Source organism: Chinchilla lanigera, unplaced genomic scaffold, assembly GCF_000276665.1.
Source record: "Chinchilla lanigera isolate Chin_1 unplaced genomic scaffold, ChiLan1.0 scaffold00114, whole genome shotgun sequence".
Lineage (NCBI taxonomy): Eukaryota > Metazoa > Chordata > Mammalia > Rodentia > Chinchillidae > Chinchilla > Chinchilla lanigera.
The window spans coordinates 4,789,106-4,807,791 of NW_004955515.1; the positions used below are offsets into that span (position 1 = coordinate 4,789,106).

An 18,686-nucleotide genomic window follows, 5' to 3' on the forward strand; every position below is an offset into this window, starting at 1 on the left:
CAACCCAGGAGTCCCTCCACCCTGGGTCCTGTGGGTCTCCAGGCACTACGAAGAAGATCCAGGTCCTGACAGCAGCTTACCTGGCTCCCTGTGGCGGTAGCAGCTGGAGCCGCTTGCTCGGGCAAGTGGGAAACACCAGGCATGAGGGGCTGAGGAGGTGCAGGCGTGGGCACAGGTGGCAGTGTGGGTACAGGCGGCACTGTGGGCATGGATGGTACCGTGGGAACAGGTGGTATAGGCTGTGGAGGGGTGGCCCGTAAGCTCTGCACTGTGTGGTGGGGGGAAGGTGGGATGTCCGCGGGCGCCATCTGTGGGAAAGCTGCCGGGTATACTGGCTGCGCTGGGAGCTGGGCTGGGAGCTGGGCTACACCAGGATGGATGGACAGGGCAGCCATGCCCTGCGGGGCCACGGCCAGCAGAGGGATGGTGGCTGGTGCATTTGGCACGATGGTCTGGCAGGGCATGGCCAGGGGTGCCCCAGCAGGATGGGGCAGTTTGACTGCTTGCAGAGGCAGGGCAGAGGACGCAGGCAGGGGGGTGGTGAGGCTTGGCAAGATCACAGCAGGAGAGAAATACTGAGGTGGCGGCACAGGGGCCACATTTGCAGCTGGCAGGTCAGTGAGGGCCTGGGGGAGGCCATCGATTGCACCTAGTGGTGTGATGGGGGGAACCACCGGCATTGTAGGCATCTGAAAGAGACACAGTAACATGTCAGTGGCAGCATCCGGGGCCCTGCCTGCGGCCCCTGCACTGTCAGCAGGACAAGCTGGGACGAGGGCAGCACGGCTTGGCCTCTCAGACGCTTTTGTCTAGCTGCCATTGCAGAGATCCCAGGCCCAAACTCAACATAAAGGGAAAGTTCAAGCGTGTGAAACCCCAACTAGAAAAGGAAACTGGCAGCTGGGGCATGACCTGCCTCACAAACCCCTGGGCACAGCATGGAGGGGCCTCGCTGTGTCAGCACCCTAACGGGCACACGGGGGAAGGGCTCTGAAGGCCTCGGAGCTCTGAGCTCCGCAGCCTTTTCATTCACAAGGGCCAGGACTATAGAGCCACAAACAGAGCCCAGGCCCCTGGAATCACATCAGATTGCTGCCCCAATCTGAATTCCAGCTCAAACCTCCCTCCTTCCACGGTTCTCAGTGGTGCATGTCCTCCAGCCTCCCTCCTGTGGCTGAGGTGACACCCCCACAGCATGTCACCGCCCGACAGCAGGAACTCCAGCAGGTCCCCTCCATCTTCTCAGTGATCCACACACCTCCTAAAAACAGCTGGCAACTACCCTTGTAGATTTAGTTCCTCAGCCTGACAGTTTTCTCTAAAACAGAACTTTCTCTTAGGCATCACCTAACGCACACTCTAGGGAAGTACAGTATATGGCAGCAGAAACACATGAACCAATGCTTACTACCTGATACACAACTAAGTACGAAACCACTGATGGGGGAGATGAAGTTTAACCAGACCCCAGCCAACTCTGACCAGGCATCACAAAAAGAAGCCTGGTCAGTGGGCAACAGCTGTCACAAAGACAAACAAATCTTCTGGGAGGGGCACATATACTGCCAGAATACCCCCACAGTCTGTGGGAACCACTGACTTCAGAATAAAGCCCACCTCCTATCCTACCACCAAGGTCAAAGGGCATCCCCATCACTGGGGCCTGGGAGTAGCTATGATCCTGGATGCCATTAGCCTGGGCAACAGTGACCAGCCTTGAGTGTTTTCTGCAGTCACGCTGCCAGGTGCTCCTAGTAATGGACAATATCCCAACAGAAAGACGCCACAAGTCACTTCTGCTGCTCACATCAAGCCCCAGTGGTCAGCCTCTTCTGAGGCCTGCAGTGCCACCCAGCTGGCTATCAGACCTCAGCCTTGGGTAGCTCCATAGGAGGAAGCTGAAGCAAGCCTGACCACTTTCTGTGCCACTTGGTGGCCACACATGAACCCTGTCCTCGACCCTTGACTAAACTTTTTCTCATCCTGGACCCTGAGGACGCATGAGTCCTGGGTGACAGCCACCGTACCTCCTGAGGAGCCCCATTATCAGCCACTCACAGTCCAGAGGCACTGCAGACTGGGCAGAATGCCCACTCTGGTGGGGAGAAAGGCCACAGGCCAGGAGAGGACAGCCCAATTGACAGAGGACCAGATCAGTCCTGGTGCAGGTGGCATGCACAGACCCTATGCTGCTGAGCCCATCTCCCAGCCCCCCACAGACAGCTCTTGTTACCCCCAAAAGGGCAAGCAGGCAGGCCACAGGTCCCCTCCCCAATGGTCAGCCCAGCGGTACCTGCGGAGGGACTTGGGCAAGTGGCTGCAGGGGTGGCTGCGGCATCTGGAGGGGCTTCAGCTGAGTAGGGGCCACCACTTGGGAGGTTGGGGCCAGGTACGGAGGCAGGTGAGGGGGCACTGGCTGGACAGCGCCTAAGGGCTGTGGGGCCAGGACCTGAGGCAGGGCTGGTGGATGGGCCATTGGAGGTGCCTGCAGAAGAGAAAAGGGGGCCTTTGACAGCAGCCCTGCTGAGGCAGGGTCAATCTGTGCACAGATACGACAGAAATGCACTCACACGCTCATATTTGTACTCACTTGCTACAGTCATGTACTTGCACATATTCACACTTACACACTTAGCCTCACAGAAACACACTGGCACATATACACATGTACACTTGCATGACTGCACACTTTGACATACAACACTCATACGTACAACTCCACACTGACAACGCACTCAGGTATATACACAAGATCACTAGAGTCCAGCCAGCCCGGGACAAGGACCAGCAGAGCTCGCGGAAATGTCCTAAGCAGCCCAAAAGCAATGCCTCCTCACCACCACACATACACAAGCCATTCCTGCCCGTATATAATCCCAGGCCCTGAGAATCACGGCATGCATGTGAAGGGGCCCAGAGGCTCCCAGAGGCCCCAGGTAGGGTCCAGCACAGGCACCAGGAGACCACAGCCTAGAGCACAGAGCTGTTCCCCTGCCACAAAAGGAACTGAGGGGCTCGGAGGAGGGGATACACTTACCTGCTGGGCATGGGGCGCTGGATGGCCAGGGCCTGCGGGCACGGGGGCACTGGGCGGTGGCAGCACAGGGGCAAAGCTCATCGTAGGCTCCGGGAAATGCTGCTGGAGGAGTGGAGGGCAGGTAGGGGCTGAGGCACAGCCCACTGACAGGCTGGGCGGCAGACAGTGCCAAAGCCACATTCAGCAACTGCCCTCAGCCCTCTCACCCCCTTGCCAGCCCCCTCCAGGGGACACTGGACTCAGGAAGGTGATGTAGCAGAAGCCAGGTATGGCAGTACTGTGGCATTATTCCTGATACTGGAAAGTCACAGAAAGCTATAGTTCGCAACCAAAGAATATTCTGGAATATCAGCCCCATGGAGTATTACGTAACCAGGAGAGGAAGAGAAATAGGCCTGTTTGTGATTGAGCCTCTGCCATGGAACCTAAAACCACAGGGCCAATGTGTGGGCCCAGCTCAGGGTGCCACCCACAGGCTGGAGCCCAGCAGGGCCTGCTGCTCTCCGCTGGGCCCCAGGGGTTCACCCCCACAGAAACCCTCCCAGAAAGGGCCAGGAGGGTGGACCAAGCCTGCAGCACACCCTCAGGACTCCTCCAGGCCCCACCCCTTTATTTAAGGTATCAATATGGGAGAAGGAGCTTCAGCTCCAGTCTACATCTGTGACCTTCCAACCCAGGCCTCCTTGCGTGTACACTGACAGTAAAGTTGGCTGTATCTTTCCTCAAACAGGCCCTTTCTGCCATTTATCATCATATTTCACTTCATTTTTTTAAATGAACAAAATCAAAAATGCAAACGGGTCCTGCGATGCCAGGCTTTACCTACTTCCCCAAAGGGACTCTCTGGGCCCTTCCCACAGCCCAGCCCTGTGTGGACAGAAGCAGGGAGGAGAGCCTGCAGAGGGACGTGCTGCAGAGGGACGTGCCACAGTGGCAGGAGTGATGGGGAGGACTGGGACCACTGATGTGCCGGCCTGCACTCGGAGGGAGAAGACCAAGCCCACCCATGGGCTAAGGGTCTAAGTCAACCTTGAGGACTTGGCTCTACCACCAGGGTTACCAGCAAATGCTCCACAGCTGAGCACCTGGGACCATGAAGCAAGCAAATGTTTTGCTTTTTCAGTGTTAAAAAAAAGTCAAAAATCAAAAACAATCCCCAGTGTGACACCTTCAGCTTTCCCCAATCTGCCATGCTACTTCCAAGGTCTCTTCACAAAGCCTGAGGCGCTCCTCCCGCCTTCTCCAAATATAGTGGAAATGCCCCCACACTTCGACTTTGTGTCCACAGCTGAGACTTCCACGCTGCTATGACCTGGGGGAGCCCCACCAGGCGCGACCAGACATATCCTCATGAGGCTGGACCGTGGGGTCCAATCCAGGCCTCCACCATTATAACTGATGTGTTTCCATCAACTTGGGCTATTCTCAGAAAGTGTCTCAGGCCCAGATCTGGGCTGGGCAACGTAGCTGTGTGCTGTCACCATCATCACCAGCACCTCCTGCTCAGCTCCCTCACAGCCCCCAAGCCCCAAGTGCCCCTGGGGTGTGCTTCCTGGCAGTGTGTACTTTTTACTTGGTAGGTCTTCACAGGGGCATCAAAGGCTGCTCAGCCCACATTTCCACAGCTCCCAGCAGAACTGGGGCTCTCCATGGGGCTGCTTCTGTGGGTCTCCCCTCTACAAAGTGTGGCCAGGAGCTGCTTACAATTCACATTCACCCTGACCACAGTCAGCACAATGGCGACAGCCCTCACAGACTGAAACCCAGGCCCTCCAACAAGGAGGCCGAGAGCACAGAGCAGGGCATTCTCAGACTCACCGTGGCGGCGGGCTGCTGGAAGGTCCCCAGGGAGGGCAGGCTGTGTGCCAGTCCGGACCCCTCGCTCACCGGAGGGCTGCACATGCATGGTGCCAGGGACGGAGCTGCATCCACAAGGGAACCAAGGACCATGCTTTGCTGGCTGCTCTGTGAGTCTGAGTACACCGTGGAGCCCTGGCCACTGTCGAAGGTGCTGTCCGCTAGGGAGGACAGAGGTAGGACTTAGCAGGAACACCTCCAAATGCTACCCCCCAGCATTGTGCGCAAGCACCTGGTAGTATGTCTGTATTGTCCCTTTTACAAAACAAAGAGTGGACTATTTCCAAAGATTACATGAATAATGCATGCATGCTAATTAAATAATCAACTACTACAGCAGCATGGGGAAGCTGTACCTGGTCCCTGTCCTGACATAAGCTGATGTAGGGTGGCAGAGATGCTAGGGTGGGCATGCCGCACAGTCCCTGCTGTGAAGCAGATACCATACCCCACCCCTACTCCCAACTCACATATGCTGACCTAGCAGGCTTTGATAGCAAGCACTGTTCCAGCCCTTAACGACACAAGGACTCAAGGGGCTGAGGTACTGTCACAATTAAGAAAAGGCCAGCATTATAATTATGGAAGAGGGGCTGGGGATTTAGCTCAGCAGCACAGCGCCTGCCTGGCAAGCACAAGGTCATGAGTTTGATTCCCAGTACCGGAAAAAAACCAAAAAAACAAAAAAATATATAATTATGGAAGAAACTGTTATTGCCAAGTTTTTGTTTAGTTTTGTTTCCTGCAGCCCTGGAAATGGAAGCCAAGACCTCTGCATTGACCTACATCCCCAACTCTTTTCATTTCTTATTTTAAGACAGGGTCTTGCTAACTAAGCTGCCCAGGCAGGATTTATAACTTATGGTCTGCCTGCCTCAGCCTCCCTTAGTGCTGGGACTACAAGCATACACCTAGCTCGACCACATTTTATAAAGGAAGCTTTTGGGACTTTGAGCATTTTTCATATTCACAGTAAAGGTCCTGCACCTGGAGAATAAAGCAACAGACCACATGCCAGGAGGCAGGAGCTGTACACAGGTCAGGCTAGCACAGATGGAATTCTCTGTACATGAGGGGTCCAGACAAGAACGCCATAGCCCACAAGCCTGTCTCACGTGGGAAGACAGCTTGCCAGAGTGGTCATACCAGTGAGAAATGAAATTTGAAAATCTGTCTGAAATGGCACTTTGGGTCACTGCTTCCAGATTTCAAAAGCCACAGAGACATTAGGATTGACCACCTATAGATATCAAGCTATTTTCGCAAGAGACCATGTCTCAGAATGAGGGTTGTGCCACTGGTAATTTAGACAAAGTAAAGGGGAAGGCTCGCTGGTTTTGCATTAAAACAATTTTCCGAGGGACTGATGAGAATTAATTTTAACCTAGAACACATAAGGACTACTAAGGTTTAATTGCGTAGAACCAATTAGACTAGAAACTCTAAGTTTTAATGAGCCAACTGGTCAGTTCCACTTCAACAAACAGGAAGAGGGAGGAGGAGGAGGGAGCCTGTGCTGGGCCCGACAAGGCACAATGCAGCATCACCAAGCACAGGTGCAACATTTTACATTTTGAAACTAATGTGTTTATTGCTTGTTAAATTGGAAATTAATTTGAGAAATCATTCTGGGACTCAAGGAAAAACTGCTGTTGCAGTCTCAGCTGAGTCCGACCAGGACTGCTGGGGGTGGCTAATCGAAGACACAACAGAGAATCACGAACGCTGACATGGTGCTTTATCTTCCAGCGTGAGAACGTGCATCGATTTGCCCATCCTGTCATATGCAGGACCTGCTCAGAGTGTGAGCTGCCTGGCATCTCCATCGGCCCACCCTAAGCACGACACTGTTGGGCATCATGGACGCCCTGCAGCCAGATGGGAGAAGACAGGATGGCACAGAGGTGTACCCACTGTAGAACAGAGAAGGACACAGAGATGTGTGTGTGTGTGTGTTTATGCATGTGCATATGCCCCATATGTGCCTATGCAGGCATATGTGTCTGCATCTACATATGTGTGTGGTTCTGCATGCACATGTGGGGTATGCATGGGTGTGTGCATGTTTACATGTATATATACATGGGTCTGTATGCAGGAGTAAGTGTACATTTGTATCCCTGTGTGCAAACATATGCATGTGTGGATGTCCATGTGTGAGCACGCATCTGCATGTACATGCATATGTCTACCTATGTGTTCACACATATTTTTGTGTCCACATGTGCCTAATGGATCACTTGTGTAGATTATCTATGGAAGGAGAGTTAGCAGACTTGTAGAGAATCTTGCATCTGGGAACACAACTTTGGAATTCTATTCCCTATGACTATGTCACCTAGTTTGAGAAGTGTGGCCATCACCTCTATACATGGGACACAGGTGTCTGGGGCTGATGAAAAGTGGACTCAGGGCTCACCCACACCTGCCACTCACGTCACCATCTGGTTTCTCAGAGTATGTCAAATTTGACCACCAACAGAAAAAATATACTTCTATCTCCTTAACTGGGTCTCCTCAAAGTGAAATAAATGGAGATCATTTATTTTCTGTCCTAAAAATTGTCTAACCAACAATTACAACTCTAAAATGTGTGCTAGTGTGTCAGATATGGAGACTCTTTCCCCACAAAAAATTGTGCTCTTTGATTATTGTTTTAAGGTTCCTCAGAAAATGGAGCAATAATGTAGCAACATTCTTCTCCAAAGCAAACCTGGGCAGATTGGAGTGAAGTAAACAGCAGACAAAGTCTCCTAAGTAAGTCAAGGCTACTTGCTGAGGTATAAATACCTCCTATGAAGAATCTTCAGCTATTTCGATGTTGAAAGATGTACATATTAAATAAATGAACAGAGTTTTAGCCTTTCCACATGAAAAACCTAAAATATTGGCCCAGGCAGGTCACTGGGCTCTGTAATTCTGCTCCAGGCTGAGTCCCCAAGTGGACAAGGCCACATTCCCTGTGCTCAGCTCACAGCTGAACTTTCAGACATTGAGGGCAAACACAGGACACTTTTCTGCCTGTGGTGCAGAAGAAACCAGACCCTCTCATATGGTCTTAGATGAAACCTCCTTCAAAGTGACTCCCAACTCATTAGTAATACCTTGAAAATGATGAACAAAAAGGCTTAGAGGCTTTGCCACTGGAAGGGAGATAATAAAGGAAGAAGATAATCCCAGGGTGAGCGCTCAGCATGCTCAACCATGGTGCAGGCGTCCCCTCACCAGAGCAGATGGTCGTACCTCACCTGGCTTTCATGTTCCCCTGTGAGGTCAGGATTGTTTGTCTCCCAGACAGAATAAAGAGGCATACTTGAAGCCCACAGATTCAGCATGGGGGATAGGGACTGAACCAGCTCTGTCCAACTCTACTGGCTCAAGGCACTTTTGACTCCATCTTACCTAAGAAGCTGGACTCCAACATTTCGTAAACTCTCTGGTCACAGGCCACTGGAGAATGTAGGGAAAGCCCCAGCCCTTTCCCTGGAATGACACTAACCTGCATCTACTATCCACACCCCACAGGATGGACTGTGAGACGGGCCCTAGACTGGCCAAGGAATCAAGACCCAAGTGTCCCAGCACCTGGTGGCCCCATCACCCCAGGATATACCTTCCTTCAAATATGGTGATGTGCCCTGGTGCCAGGAAGGCTGGCAGGAAGTACACCTGGCCCAGGGCACAGAGCCCAGCCAGAGTTCCCGGGCACCACCTGCAGCTGGAAGAGATAACCCAGTGTGTGAGGACAGCTCAGAGCTCATGATGCCACACTCAAGCTGCCACTGTGTCAACCTGGCCCTCCTTACAAAATATTCTAATAAAGGAAAGACTTTCTCTTTGTCCTACAGCTGGTTTCACTGGACAGGGGAGGAGCGGGAACACAGCAAGCCAAAGTGACACCACTCTGTGTACTCACAGGCCAGGGAGGTGGCACTTGCCGGCAGCGTGGGGGGCAGAAGGTGCTGGTCAGCCTCTGGTTCCTCAGGCTCAGGTGGTCCAGGTTGCCCAGCCTGTGCGTGATAAGTCACCTGGACCTGCAAGGGCACAGGTGGACCCCTGGCCTTGTCAGGGCTGCCAGAGTCCTTTGGCTCCTGTGACTGTAGTGCAGGCCAGATCCTCTCCCGCCGCCACTGGATCAACGCCACACGGTCGCGAATGGACTTGGCCACAATTTTCACGTCACTTTCATGAAAGAATCCAGAGTCAATCTGCAAAGGCAGTCACGCTGTCAGTGTCTTGGGAACCAAACGTCCCACCTGCACACCCCACTGCCTGGAACTGCTGCCATTCTCTGTGCTACTGGCTCCAGATTGTAGAGTTCTCTCCTCAGGGTTCCCTCACCCCATCTGAAGTCATTCGTCACATCATCCCAGGAGTAATGACCCTTGAAATCCACAGGCAGCTGGCACATAGCATGTGCTCCATGAACCCTCAGTCCCTGCCCTACCCTCTATACAGACAAAGGAGGCTATTCTGTCACTCAGGAGCAAGATGTGTGCACTGGTGCCCAGCAAAACCCTAAGACCTGTTCACCATGCCAAGAGTTTGGGAACATTTGCCAAAGAGCCCTAAGCTCTCCTGGAAGCATGATGAGCTTGCTCAAAATCCTCATGGCAAAACCACACTCTGCAGACAAACCCCTTGTGAAGGGCTGCTCTGGCTGGATGGCAGGTGACCTGTGACCACCAACACATGAAAGCTCATCAGCACCAAGACTTCCAATCTCTTCTTAGCACTGCAGTCTCGAAGATACAGCATTGTACTGGGTGGGGTGAGTGTGACCCACAAGGGAGGGGTGAGCAGTTCCAGGCAAGGGTTCCCAGGGAGGAGTCATTTGGGACACCATGGAGGGAAGCATATCACTATGCAGGGCTGGCCAGACAAGAACAGACATGAGGAGCAAAGGCAGCCAGGCTGCTCCCGTAAGAAAAGGCAGGGAGCCAGAATAAGGACCTGTGGTGCTAGGTGGGGACCCCAGTTGGCAGTGAAAACTGCAGAACCAACATACAGACATGCAGCATCCATGGGTGCAGACCTGTAGGCCCACAGTCCTCCTGAATCCTGCCCATCCACAGGCCTGCGGCACAACATGAACATCCCTGTAAGGCTCCGTGGTCGGCAGTAGGGAGGGCAGGAAAACCATGATGATGAACTCAGAGGATGCCAGGGACGTGCCAAAGGACATAGGAGCCAGCACCAGGGCCACCTGCTGGCAAATCTAGGGCACTTAAGCATCAAAATGAGCACTGATACAATGATGATTTGAAAGGCAATGGTGCCCCACACCCAAACACATGTTCTGCATTTGTGTACTGGGGGCATGAATACAAATCATCTGCAGGGAAGGCCAGGGTCTTCCTGGTGCTGTTAGCTGTCCCTTGCTATCTTTTTCTGCCTCCCTCCCTCTCTTTCTTTCTCTGTAATTCTAAACTTCAGTTCTTCTCTCTTTTTCTGTCTCCCCGCTGTGTCTCTTTGTCTCTGGCCACTAAATCTGTCTGTCTGTCTCTCCCTCTAAGCGTGTGTGTATGTGTGTGTGTGTGTGTCTGTCTGTCTGTCTGTCTCTGTCTCCCTCCCTCCTTTCCCCTTGGGCATGATCTGCTCCAGGAAAAGACCTGTCATGAGATTCCATCTGCAGAGGTCCACCCAAAAGAGACCAGGGGTCTCCTACTCCGAAAGCCAGCACATCTGAGCCTGCAGCCCTGGCCGATGCCTGACTGTACCTCACACCCTGAGTTGCCCCTCACCCCTGGCCTTGGAGACTCTGCAGGCCAGAGCAAGGTAAGTGCCTAGTTTGGGGAAACTTGATACTAAGCAGTAGATAACTCCTCCATGAGTAGAACCTCCTGAATACAATAAAACACAGTGCATCCATAGAGAGCTAGAAAAGAATGGAAAGTGTGATGGAAACAGGATGTTACACAGGTTAAAGCCCTCCTCCAAGACACACTTCAGTACAAAAGGCGAGAGGGACCCCACATGGACAAGCCACAGATGTCCCTGCTCCAAGCCCTTACAGCTAGCATCACATATGAAATGGGACTTGAGAGCTAGGTCTGGAACCATGTGCTATAGAGAGCCCTTCCCAGTCCTTGTTGCAGCCCAGGAAGTTTATATTTGTAATCCCATGGAAAAGTTATTGGAATTCTAGCAAGTTAATTCCAATCTACCACTTCCAGTGCCCCCCATGGGAAGAATAAAGATGCTAAGGCATACTTGTATTTATGGGGAGCCAAGGTGTCCTAAGTCCAGCTACATGGCTATCTGGAAACAAAGGCCTTGATCCAGGGCCAAACCCAGGTTTTACTAATTCATGCAGAAGGGAGTGGCTTGAGGATGAGTGACTGTGAGAATGGGGGGAAGTAGGTGAGTGAGCTGGGCTGGGTAGGAGGCCTGAAATCACCTCTGCAATATGCAGAGAGAAGGATATGCAGAAAGAATAATCTGCATAACACAACAGAGATAGTATCTAATGTTTTGGGGTTTTGCTTTAGCTCTGATGTGTAAATTTTTCAGCCCTGAGAAGTCATAGCCTCTTATCTCAAGGCTCCATCCCAGCCACAGCATGGATCACTGGCTCTTTATCCTACCTTGTTCTGGCTCACACGTGGGAATAATCACAGACACACAGACACACACACACACACACACACACACACACACACACACACACACACAAACACTGCCCTGTCATCTTTGCTTCAAAGACTACACATCAGCACTTCGGATATGCATTGCTTAAGGCCAATTGAAGGGATAAGGAAAAGTCCTAGCCAGCTCAGTACATACCAATACATGGAAATAGGGTCAGGCTCAGCCAAAATGGAGACAACTGCTCCTCTTTCAAGGAGTCGCCCAAGTGGTCCCTCACAACGTGCCACCAGGCAGCACATGGCAAGAATATGACCTCTTCCACCAGGTTGCTGCAGATGCCCCACAGCCTGAGAGTGACCCATCCTAGAGGGACACTGAGCCATGCCCAAGGGTCAGACATGACAACTGGGAAACCGAAGGGCTACAAGAGCACAAGACACTGGCCTTGTTGTGGCAGTGTTGCTGGGACACAGAAGACCTGAACAGCCCAAGGATGGACCAAAGCCACTTCTGATGCTATCTGCTGTGTGGAGTTGTGCAGGGAAATGTCCCACTTTGTAGGAATGGAGATGAAAGTATCAGGGTTAGTAGGCATCAGGTTGGCAACTTATTTTCAAATAGTGCATGGGGAAAAACAGCTCTCTGTTAGTACCCTTGCAACTTTGCAGTGACTTTGTCATAATTTCAAAGTAATTTATTTGGGGCTAGGCGTGGCTGTAATCCCAGCACTTCAGGAGGCTGAGGCAGGAGGATTGCAAGCTCAAACCGTGCTTGTGCAACTCTGCAAATTAGTGAGATTCTGTCTTAAAATAAAAAGTAAAAAATGGGCTGAGGATATGGCTCAGTGAGAAAGCCCTGGATTCAATTCCTAGTACCAGAGGGGGGAGAATTATTTTGAAAGATGATTCTGCTCAACAGAATGAGGATCCCTCATGAAACAGCTGACTCAGGCGGGAGTGGGAGCAATCTAGGCATATGGCCAGGGCACGGCCAGCAGAGGGGAGGCCGGAGGTGAGCACCCATGGGCCCAGCCATCAGCCTGCCTGCACAGCTCCAGGAACAGGATGCTCTCCCATCCCAAAGGAGACCAGGCTCAGGTCCTCTTCTGCCTTAAAGTCAGGAGCCCCAGGCTCCAGCCTTTGGGGCCTTTATGGGGAAGCTAGGAGGGCCTAGACCAGCTAATGATGCTTGTGGGCCTGAGTGAGCAGCTCTGCTGCTTATACCTGGGGGCAGGTGTACAAAGGGAGCCAGAGCTCTTGACTGAAGTCATCCCCTAATGCTCCAAGTGACCTTGGGTCACACCAAGGCTGATGGCCTCATGCTTCCAGGTTTGCTGCTATTTTCTGCCACCCTTAGTCACAGCTGATTATCCTTTCCTCTCTTTCTTCTCAGTCTCCTCAGACTTCCTCACCACGGCATTTCTATTTTTCTCCCACACAGGTAAGAATGCAGCTGCATTCTGTGCCTCCCTAGCAGGTCACATTATCTAGAGTTCTGAAGCAAAAGGAAGGGCTGACCCAGGAACCCCCACTCTGCTCCCTGGGCCCAAATCAAAGACAGGCAGCCCAGGACCACACAGAGCTCGGCCTCACTCTCTGCCCTGATGATCTGCACACCAACCTACATGCCCACTTTTGTCCCTGTCCCCCTTGAGGAGCCATTTGGACTCCACAGCATCTCTGACACTATGTACCAGGTGTCTCAGTTTTTAAGAGTAGCCCCAGGTCTCAGCATCTCCTTCGACTCATGGTACAGCATCCTACGGTAAGGCCCCTCTAGCCTGGGTCCAGGCAGAAATTGGTAGCAAGATCCCAGGAAGGAAGGAAGATCCCCCAGCGATGACCCTGGGCCAGACTCCAAGAGGTGTGAAGGAGGAGGGTGAGGCTGGAACCTGGACAGGCCTCCCAGGGCCCAGCAAGAGCAGGACAGCGCTGCAAACAAAACGACCCCACATGGTCCAAAAACAGAGCCCCACGGCTTTCAGCTGGTCATGGGCAGCTGTCTAGGCTGGGTCTGTTCTCTTTCCTCAGCAGAGCAGAGATGCACACTACTTCACTAGGGCTCTGCACCTGGACACAAGTTAGGTCCCTTCTGTGTGGAGGCTCTGTTTCATGGGTGGAGAATCTTGTGATGGAAATCAGGGTAAGGGATGGACAGTGGAAGGAGGGGGAAGTAAATGGAAGGAGAGAAGAAAGGAGTGCCAAGGCCAGGGGCCTCCCTGGAGCTGAGCCAGGGATGCAATCTGTGTAATCAGCCAAGTGCCAGGGACTGGTTGAGGGGACAGCCACGTCCATAGCGTCCCTGTTCTGTGGGAGGCTGTCCTATGCTGCTGTCAAGCAGGGTTGAGGTGTACTGCTGAGAGGCTGCTGCCCTGAAAGCAGCTGAGCAGAACTTGGGGCACATTTGGGTTTGGGGCACAGCCATTTTCAAGGGAAACAAAGCCAAACAGGGAGGATGAGGTCTGCCTGAAGCCTAAACACTCAGTATCCACTTGTCTGGGATCCTGGCACCCTCCCAGATGCACCACCCATGCTGGGATAGCCCCTTGTCGTGTCCCAGCCATCCTGTAGCACTGGGCCTCCTGGCTCAGCTCCCAAAGCCCTCACACCCTGACAAGCACCAGGCAGGCACTACCACACTACTACAAAGAATAAGAGAACCTCGTTTCACCTGATCCTCCCAAGGGTATCCCACCACACCAAGCCAGGGTGCTCCCTGCAAGGCCACAACTAGTGTGGTGCTCCTGGAGCCCTCTTCACACCCGTATGGGACTTCTCCATCTCCCTGAGATGCTGGCTGCCTCTGGTCACCCTTGGCACAGCACCAATGGCCAGACAGCACCCTTAGAAGGACACTCTGAGCACACAGGTAGCACCAAACCTCAGGTCCCACGCACCCAGAGCCAGTGAGCCCCTTGACACTTCACTTCCTCTGCAACAAGAAGTGTAGGGCACAGCTGTCACATCACTGAATAGAAATGGTGCTTGTGACAGTACAAGACAGACAAGCTGGTAATCATTTAAGCGCAGCGTGTGGTACATCTGCATGGTTCAATTTGAAAACGCAGCTCTGTGAGCCCCATCCCGCCCCCAGGAGACACAGAAAGCCCTCTAGGAAGTGCAGTCTGGCCTCACAGGAGTGACGTGCTCACAGCAGGTTTCGGTATCTGAGCTGGGACTGTGACCAGTGGGAGCAGACCAAGCCAAGGACACAGATGCCTACCTTGCAGCCTCCACGGGTGACAGTGCAGCTGCCCCCTTAAAAAAGCTAGCCTGGGCTCCAGCCACCAGAGGGATGTCACATGCACCTGCTCCCTGATGATGCATCACAGCCCTGGACACAGGCCACTGTCCTGGAGCATGCAGCCCCCTTAGCCAGGGCACCAACGAACCCACAAGGCACTCTTCAGGATGCCCTGCTTCAGGTCCTGAGACCGTACTCTCACGCTTCTGTACTCCAGAAGGCCAAGCCAGGGCCAGAGCACCCAATCCTGTAGCTGTGGAGAGGCCAGGGTAGCATGGGTCCTGCCCTCAGCAACCCTATAGCCCGGGACCTCTGGACCTCAGCTCACTCTAACTCCATGGCCACATACAAACCCTAGAAGTGGCTGGCTGTGAAGCTGTGGCTCGTTTCTCGTGAACCTCCACACACAACCTAAAGCTGCTGCCCTGCAGGCCCCTCAAGTACCACATGCCCCTGCCCATGGGCAAATGCCAGGCTCACTGGGCTCCAAGGGTTTATATACCTTACATGCTACAGTCAAGCCTCAGTTTCCTCATCTGAGCAGGGCCTCAGGAAATAGTATTGAGCCCCACGAGGCCCTCCCCATCTTTCCTTACCCATCTAGGGTCACATCCACTTCCCCTGGCTGGAGAAACAAAGAACTTGCCCCCCTGCATAGCTGGCACTTACGGACATTCCCAATAGATGTGTTTTGTTCAGGGCAAAGTCTATTTAGGAACAAATTTAAAGGACAAACGTCAGTCATGACAATGACATGTCAAACCAACAGCTCTCCTGCACCGAGCCACTGGGTTCATTTCTGCTCAGTGTTCCCACTAAATATTAGCAGCTCATTTATTCCTAATTCAGCACTTCCTCACCTGGCCTCAGGGAAGGCCCTCCTGGGCTGCTGTTCCGGGGCCCCCTGCTCTGGCCATGCAGTGCAGACTCTGGTGCTGTCATCTGGGCATCTGAGGTAGTGTCTGAGCTGACTCACCTTTTATAATCAGCAACAGAGATACCTGCCTCCTCACCTGCCACAGGGCTCTCAGAAGACCACAGCTTCCCCTCCTGGACCAAGTTCCCACCCTGTGCCTCTCGGGAGTCAGCTGTCTACCGCACTTTGCAAGTAAGTCCCAATGGGCAGGTGTGGCCACCTCTGCCCACCCAGGGCCCCTCCAGCCCCAGCAGTACCACTGAACAGATCACTGTTCTGTGAGGTTCAGTACAGGAGCCTCAATCCCCATGTAGTGTTAAATGTGGCCAGTGAGACAGAATTTTATGTTTCTGTTACATTAATTAAATTTAGAATTAAATTTTAATAGGCACTTATGGGTTGTGGCTACCACTTTGGTTGGCATAAGCCTAGAGAACTGAGTCAAAACAACTTTGAGCATCCACAGACCAGGAAACTGGCAGCCCCTGGCCTCCCGCATCCCCTCACCAACACATCCCATGTGTTCCCTATTATGCCACCACTACCACCTGGAGTCAGCGTGGCGGCTCTGATCACCTGTGCCTGCGTCCACTCCACTTGACTGCATCTCCTGCCTGTCACCCCAGCGGGCTCCAGGCCTGCCAGCTCCTGAGCCCCAACTGGACACCCCAGGCAGAAATAGGTCACTCTCCTGGAATCTCTCCTGAGATTCCAAACCCTCATCCCCAGCAGAGGAATGGTGACGGACAGGCAGAAGAAAGAAGGCAGGACTTGCTCTTCCATCATCTCTCAGGTGGAAAAACACCAGAAACCAAAGCAGTCACAACAGCACCCCCAAAACAAATGGACAGAGCCACCACCCTGGAGCAAATGTGGCAAGAATGTGGCCAAAGCCAGCCAGGCCTTTCCCAGCTGACCCACTCCACTCTCACGATTCTGCGTTTCAGCAGCTCCTCTCTGGGTCCTACGCATTGAGGAGACTTCAGGTTTTCCTGTCACTGCACACACACTCGACCACACAGCTGGGCCCCAGCCTCCCTCTCAGGCCTGCTGCTCCCCATCCATCCATGCTGGGCCACTCCTCATGGACAGCTTACTCTTCTCTCCCCACCCCCATAGGGAAGCTCCCTGTTGACAGCTTTCACTCGTGTTTAGACACCACATGCTCTGAACAGCACCCCAGCCTTGCCCACGCGCAACTGAGCCCTCTTCCAGGGCTGCCTGAGGTTGGCACACATTACCATTTCCTGGGCCACCTCATCAGGGGTCTCTTTTTCTAGGTCAAAGGTGAACTCTATGGCTCCATTGTCCTTGGGCTTGCCCTTCAGCTTCTTGGGGTCTTCCACCCAGAGCCGCAGGGCGATAGTGGACTTTCTGCCGTGGTCCTCCTCCGCCAGCTCCACCCTGACACCAGTGTCCTCCGCAAAGAAGGCATGGCTCAGCAGATCTTTGATCTCGTACCTGGAGGAAACACAGTTGACAGGCAGGGGCTTGGGGCCAGATGGACTCCATACCCAAGGACACGCACACAGCGTTGCCCCGGAGTATTAGGTAGCCACCTGGTATAGCTCAGCACCGGGCTGGTTATACTAGAAAGTTCTCTGGTTTCACCACCTGGCAAGCAGGCTCAGCACTAAGGGCATCTCCTAGCCACGAGAATTTGCATTCGTGAGCTCCCAGGACGTGAGAACCAGTTCCCATCAGAATATGCCCTTCCCACCTCATGCTCTGAGACTGCCTTTCTTCTCCGTGCCCACTGTGCAGACAGAGCCCCTGCTGATGTGTGCATGAGCTTCCAATACCCACAAGAGATCCCAGCTCTGGGTGGGAGTGGAGGCAGCAGCACTACAGAGCCCCTCATACAGTGCCATGGTGGTGGTCTTGGGCCTCCCTGGAGCAATGGGTTTGCAGGGAAGCCTCCTGTAGGAGGGCTGACTGGTAGAGCAGAGCGGAGGGGGCATGTGTACTAAAGAAGAGGGAGAGCAGGAAGGTGAGCAAGGACCTACAGGATTCAAGGGTGGAGCAGACCCTAGCCATGGGAGGTGCTCCAGCGAAATCCAGTGCCTCACAGCTGAGCATTGCTATGGTGACCACTTTCAACTCTGCATAGCTATACCACACAAACATACATCTCCAACACCAGCCCCACTTCCTTTTTCCAGCATAAATATAATCACACAGCAAGCAATTTTGTGGGTCTGGCTTCTTCTAATATTGTGTTTGCAGAGCCACCACATAGGTACAAACATCAGCTACCCATCCCTGTTGACACCTGTGGGTGTTCTGAGCCCCAGTTTGTTTTAGGGGGAGGGAAGGCTGAAAAGTTCCCCTCAGCTTTCTGGATTCCCAGCTGGAAAAGGTGATCCTGCAATGAATGGCAAGATGGCTTCGTAGGGGCATGCTGCCTTAAAGCCATCCAACAACTAGAAGCCTAACTATACAGCTGGGGTTCAGAAGAGAGCAGGGCTAAGGCAGTCCTGGGAATCCCAGGCATGGAAATGTTTACCAAGGTCAAAGACATGGATACCATTCCTAGGGATGCCTAGGGAAAAAGCAAAGAGAAGCAGAAGGAAGCCTCAATCTATCAAATGCCCCAGCCTGGGTCAGGACTGAATCTAGGATGGCAGAGAAGGGCAAGGAGCTATGGATGCCCACACGAGCTCCCCAGCCTGGTGTCACTGTGGCCTGAGCAGGTGTCTGGCCTCTGAAGTTCTCTCTCATTGGGAATGAGGCTCTAAATGCCAGCTGCAATGATTTCAGTTGCAGAAAGCCCCAGAACCCAGTACCACCCAGGAACTCACCTTTCCTCCTTGTTCTTGCAGATGCACTCCCCAATAATCTCCTTGATTTCAGGATCGTGCACTTTCTCAAAGCTGGCCGGCTTGATGCCCTGAGGAGAGAGCAGAGCCAACTGACACCATGAGGTAGCATCTCCGCCTCTGTGCAGGGAAACTCCTCCAGCCATGATGGGAGAAGTGCCACTGCGCTCATAGTTCCTAGTTACCAGGAAACTAAGCACGCTATGCCAAATGGCCACATTCA

At 53.0% G+C, this 18,686-nt stretch overlaps 1 protein-coding gene across 1 annotated transcript in view; it reads right to left on the reverse strand.

Moving 5' to 3' along the window:
- Wnk2 (WNK lysine deficient protein kinase 2) overlaps window positions 1-18,686 on the reverse strand; it is a gene marked incomplete at its 5' end in the record, with an annotated part of 122,274 nt that overhangs the window by 58,459 nt on the left and 45,129 nt on the right. Inside the window, 7 exon segments of the mRNA XM_013506886.1 lie at window positions 81-689; window positions 2,294-2,485; window positions 3,038-3,139; window positions 4,856-5,055; window positions 8,811-9,102; window positions 16,886-17,105; window positions 18,446-18,534. Coding sequence (XP_013362340.1) covers window positions 81-689; window positions 2,294-2,485; window positions 3,038-3,139; window positions 4,856-5,055; window positions 8,811-9,102; window positions 16,886-17,105; window positions 18,446-18,534 — 1,704 coding nt within the window.